Raw genomic sequence first — 5,817 nt, 5'->3', positions numbered from 1 at the left:
ATGTCTAACTGCTGACGTCGTTGGCTTAGTGCAATCTAGATCATCCAGTCTCTGCTTTTTGTATCTCTTCGAACGTGTGCTAACTGTGTAAGTCGCAGACGCACACAAATTTTTATCTTCTGCTCCATCCATGGCGCAGCAACTTGAACGAGCGCCTTCAGTGTGTCTGTTCGTGCCCCTTTGGCTTGACCTTCCAGAGCGCTCCACTGCCTGTCGCGCTCTGAGAGGAGGGGCTTTCCTTAATAAAGTTAACTGTGATTGGATGGTTGTATAAGCTCCTCTGCGTTTAAATTAAATTTGTTTTCCCTCCCTTTGGCAGCAGAACATATTTTTTTAGCATGAATCCAGCGGGTTAGATCTACATAACAAAGTCGGAGATACATTATAACAGGTGAGACAATCCTCTTTTTTGCGTGGGACTATTTTTGATTATAGGGCTTGTTTTATATAGCATGTGAAGTTCTTTAACTCTGAACCGATTTGCACTAGACTCCCATAGAGTATTTTACGGTGTTTCGAGGTGATAATAAAATAAATTACTCATTTTTTTCCACCACAATGTCTTTGGGAATGAGATTGCGCGCCAGAATAGAAGGAAAACAAACTAAATATAAGGCACTAAGGCTCATTAAATGGCTGCAGAAGAAACACCTGCTAAAAAAGAAGCTTAGATGTCCTGTTTGTCACCATAAGATGAAAATGATTTCCGTGGTGAAGAAAGACCAATATATGTGGTATGTATAATGCATGATAATGTAGTGCATGTAGTAAATATAACAAAATATTTCGGTTATCAATGCAAGAGGGAGCATTAACCTCTTTTCATTATTATTTTCTTCATACTTAATTTTGTGATTATCTTTTCAATTAATGCTCTTGTTTAAGGGTCCATTTCTTTACTTAACTCATTGATATGTTCTCAGGTGCTGCAAAAGAGCAAGTCATAGGAAAGTTTCCAGAACAATTAGAACTGGCTCCCTCTTTGAGAAATCAAAAACATCTCTTTTCAGTTGGATGAAGTTCATTTACAGGTATATGTAGATGTAGACATTAATAGCAATGCACCTTTCATAATTGAACACCAATACGAGACTTGTGAAATAAAATTAGGGCCTCAGTAAGTAATAATTGCCTCAATTTCTATCACAGATTTTCACAAGGGCTCAGGCTCAGACAAGTAGATATGATCGATGATGAAGTGGCTGGCAGCTCCAGAACACTAAGTAGCATGGCAAGACACATTCGACATGTTTGTATACGTGCAATTAAAAGACACAGAATAAACAATGGACACCGTCTTGGTGGTGACAGAGAATTTGTGGTTATAGATGAAAGCTGTCTCCGTCATCAGCGAAAGGTTGGTAAACTCTCAGACAGGTTTGTTAGAATCAATGCAGATCTGACTGTGTCCTCTAAACATGGAAACCTTTACCATAAGTAAAAAAAATTAGTAGAAGCAACCATCTTTTTGAATGTTTCTTTGTAGATATTTAATTTTATTCTTTTTCATTTTAATTCTGTTTAATTTTATTCTTTTTGTTTTCAGTATGCACGTGGACGCTTTGGAAATGCATGGAAAAGGAAGAAATGGGTATTTGGAATGATGGGAATTAAAGACAAAAGGCGAAGGCTCGTGTTAAAACTTGTTGAAAAACGATCAAGGCGCCACCTTGTTCCTCTGATCAGACAGCATGTTAAGTTGGGTAGTGCCATTATCAGTGATGAGTGGAGAGCCTACAAGAATGTTTTGACAAACATAAGGTACAGACATTACACTGTAAATCACAGCAGGTGGTTTGTAGATCCTCAATCTGGCAGTCATACACAGCATATCGAAAGGGCTTGGATGACCATCAAAGGACATGTCCGTAGACTAAGAGGAAATCGCACTGAGAAGTTGCTGGAGGAACACCTGATGGTTCTTGAGTGGTCATCTTGGCTTGGTTCGCGACACCCTGATGGACCACTGGGACGCTTATTTAAGGACATACAAAAAATATTTCCAGTTTGAACCAGTCTGGCATGAACTTTTTTTGGAGTGGGTGACTGTTTGGTGTTTTAAAAAACACATTTAATTTTACATGTGTTACTCTTACAATACATTGCCATTTTTGACAGTAGTTAAATGTTATTTCAAGCACTGATTGTAATTTAGGTCTAAGTGTTATAAATGGTGACATTATACATTTAAGACTCACTTTTGGCAATTATAAATGTTTATTAGTGATTAATAAATGTTGACATGTTTTAAACTTTACGACAAAGCTATCTTTTGTCATTTATAAATGTTTACTAGTGATTAATAAATGGTGTTATGCTTTACACTTTACAATAAGGCTCCCATTTGGCATTTATAAATGTTTATTAGTCCTTAATAAATGTTGACATGTTTTAAACTTTACAACAAAACTCTCTTTTGTCATTTATGTTTAGTAGTCATTAATAAATGGTGTTATGCTTTACACTTTACAATAAGGCTCCCATTTGGCATTTATAAATGTTTATTAGTCATAAATAAATGGTGTCATGCTTTACACTTTACAATAAGGCTCCCATTTGGCATTTATAAATATTTATTATTCATTAATAAATGGTTTTATGCTTTACACTTTACAACAAAGCTCCGATTGATAGTTGTGGATATTTATAATGCATTTCTGAAGTACAATTTTATATGATAAAAAATATGTTTACAAATGCTGATTGTGCTTACAGGATAGTAACTTAGTCTGAAATGTTTAATATAGCAACTCTAGATGAAATATATAGGTGAACACATTTGGCTCACTATTTGGCAAGAAACCGGTCAGTTTTTTTCCTCTTTCTCACCCTTAACTAATGCATAATAAACCATTAATAATGGTTTATAAAGCATTTACAAATTAATTAATAATATAGCTATAAACTATTTATTAGCATCTATAAGGGGATATTGACATTATATATCTTGCGTACACAGCAAGTGTCAAAAATTAAGAAATTGTTGAATGAATAACGTATATAAAGAGCTGTCAGCATCATCTCGTTAAAATGATGTTAACGGCATAACCGCATTAACACGGATCGCCTGTGCGTGGGGCTGCACAGCGTCAACGCATTAGCATGGTTAGTTAGTTAACGCCTTAGCGCCGTGCATCCCCACGCATGGGGTGATCCGCTCTAACTCGCTAACAAAGATTTGCCGCATTAATACGGTTATGGCATTAACGTAATTTTAACGGACAGCACTAATATAAAGTAAATAGCTTGGTTTGAAAATCTTCAAGTAAAAAGGACTTACATTCAAATAGTTTGATAAAACATCTTAAATTTGACTCAAAAGTCACTATAGAATATGTGTTCTATATAACAAAGTGACACAGTATTTACTCTCAAAAATGAAGACAAGTTCTACTGTGATATGAAGATTAAACTAACTAAATTATAGGCACTGGCATGTGCACCTAAAGCTTAAGGTTCAATCTCACTATGAAGATTCTCAGTAAGTTTGTATCTCTGCATGACAAAAGGAGTTTCTATTTAATCTTTCGTCTTTGTTTTTTACAGTTTCACTAATTCTTGTTCTAATTCTGGACACTATTAGCATCACAGGGCAAATGAATTTTGCACTGGCCTAATGTTCCACTGTGTGTGTTGATGAGTTAGAAGACCAAAACATGTTTGGTCATTTTCTTTATAAAAAATATGTATTGTTTTTTGTGTTTTAAAAAATAGAAAAGGTAACAAAGAATGAAAGAATACATTAACAACGTACTATAGGACATCCCTACAACTAATTCATTTTTAGGTATCATAGTATACTATCAATTCTCTGATATTTAATATATTTCAGTGTATTAAAACAGTGAATAAAACTGTGACATCTATAATTTGCAATCAAAGGTTTAGTTACTTGGGTTATCTTGGGGCTCTATGTATGCTAAGGCTAATGTCTCATTATTAATGCTGAAGTACAAAAGCAGACCCATTTCCCCTCCCTTTTCCAATTCTTCTCTCATTTCTTCTTGATCTTGTTTCCCCTCCCAAAAGGGTTCACGATCTAATAGGGCTTGATTGGTAGTAAGAAAGGGGAACAGAAGTGGGATTTTTTGTAGCATACTTTGACCTTGGACACAAATTGACTTAGAACAATAGCATCTCAGACTGGCTTTCAGTAGCAGTCAGACTTGCCGGTTCATCTGTCAGTCTAAAAAATGAGATTCTAGTTATCAATAGAGAACTGCATGTTAAGTACATTAAGTTGCATTTCCAGGTTCGATTTGCTTCCTTTGCTGTTTCCTATTACAGATGCAGTGTGTCGGAACTGAATCAAAGCTGAAAGATGCAATTTATAGTCTTTGAGCTTATTTGTGATGCTTTCTATTCTATTGTTTCCCTTGTAGATTGCTTGTTTTGAGCCTTCTTGTTGAACCACGTATTATATTCTTGTGACCTCCGAGGCCAGAGTTTGATCAAATTGGTCAGGCTCTTGACTTTTGTCTGCATTTGTGTTGCACTGTGGTTTTTTAGCTAATGCATTTGCCTTCCTTTTAAATGTCTTTTTGATCTTAATTTGTTATCTTGCATGCAGGCCTCTTACAAATTAGCAATGATTTGGTTAAGTTGACCTTTTCTAGCAGTTTTTTGTGTTTTTATTGGATTTTGGTACATTTTCCAACATCTGTTTGTGCTGGCTCTGTTCTTCAGCTTCAATTTTTTTTCTCTGCTTCCAGAACACCTCTGGGTTGGTGTTGTCCAGTGTCTGCATGCATTCCTTCTTGTTGATTATCTGCTGTGTGGTAGGCTTTTATATATCAGTTTCACGTGTTTTGATTGTATTGTCTTCGATACTCTCTAGGATATACCTCATTTTTAATCTCCCTTATATTATGGAAGTAAAAATGACTGATCTTTCCATTGCCTGTGGTATATAAGCTTTAAACTGTCAGAGGAGCAAAAAGTATAGCTTCCCATCCCCACCTCATAATATCTAATATTATCAAATTCTTAAAATAAATTAAATAAAATTACCCACCCCATTTACAAGGATAATTTTCTATCTCATTGCATTTAAAGGTTTCTTCATAATAAACTATCTGTGTTGCTTAATGGCTCCTACAGAAACTCTGCCACACCAACATCAGAGATGGTAACTTGACAAAATAATAAAGTCGACTACAATGCGTAAGTATCAGGAGAGAGCCAGGAGAAATGTTCACTGATGAAGTAATATATCACGATGCTAAGCACTGCAGCAACAATGCTGCTCTTTCTCATTTGCTTTTTGGCTTCAGATCAAAACTAGGTAGAGAGCATGGTGGCTTGCTCAGTGCATTAAATGTTGAAATAGAAATATCCCAGAAAACAACAGTTGGAAAGCTTTTATTTCAGAGATTGCAACTGAAAATAACAAATACCATCTCAAACCAAAAGTGAATCTAGAAGTCTTTCAACATACCAACTACTACATATTTAATACTTAATGTGTATTACGTATTACATGTCTATACAGTACAGTATCTTTACCATCTTGGCCTTGAGTTTTAAATTAACACATCTTAAATTTCACGTTTTCATTTCATATTTAAAAGCCCAGAAAATCACTTTCTTGTTGCAGTCAGTGGGGTCCATATGCTGAGAGTAGGATATATGATTCATATTTGAATCACGTAATAGTGTTAAGAAAAATGTGTAGCTATTTATTATGATAGCTGGTCAATCTGGCAGCACTCCAGTGCAGTGATTAGCACTGTTGCCTCAAAGCAAGAAGGTTCTGGTTTGAATCCTCTAGCTGACTGATGTCATTCTCTGTGGAGCTTGCATGAACTCACCACCTTC

At 35.4% G+C, this 5,817-nt stretch overlaps 1 protein-coding gene across 2 annotated transcripts; it reads left to right on the top strand.

Annotated features, from left to right (window-relative positions):
• Positions 1–558: 558 nt before the first annotated feature.
• On the top strand, positions 559–2,923 carry LOC146671950 (uncharacterized). 2 transcript variants are annotated; one of them, XM_085405255.1, is made up of 4 exons: positions 559–734; positions 924–1,031; positions 1,150–1,357; positions 1,547–2,923. In XM_085405255.1, exons 1-4 carry the CDS (start codon positions 559–561, stop codon positions 2,009–2,011), a joined length of 957 nt encoding a protein of 318 aa, XP_085261381.1. In that variant the 3' UTR covers positions 2,012–2,923. The 2 variants fall into 2 exon arrangements, 1 of the variants encoding a protein (XP_085261381.1); XR_014911616.1 differs by lacking the exons at positions 924–1,031; positions 1,150–1,357 and having other exon boundaries at positions 593–734; positions 1,547–1,684.
• The last annotated feature ends 2,894 nt before the right edge of the window (positions 2,924–5,817 follow it).

The sequence above is a fragment of the Rhamphochromis longiceps genome, linkage group LG4 (genome assembly GCF_057381845.1).
Source record: "Rhamphochromis longiceps isolate RC_006_pf linkage group LG4, R_longiceps_female_GT1.1, whole genome shotgun sequence".
In the NCBI taxonomy this organism is placed as follows: Eukaryota; Metazoa; Chordata; class Actinopteri; order Cichliformes; family Cichlidae; genus Rhamphochromis; species Rhamphochromis longiceps.
This window is presented reverse-complemented; position numbering and strand designations above follow the sequence as displayed.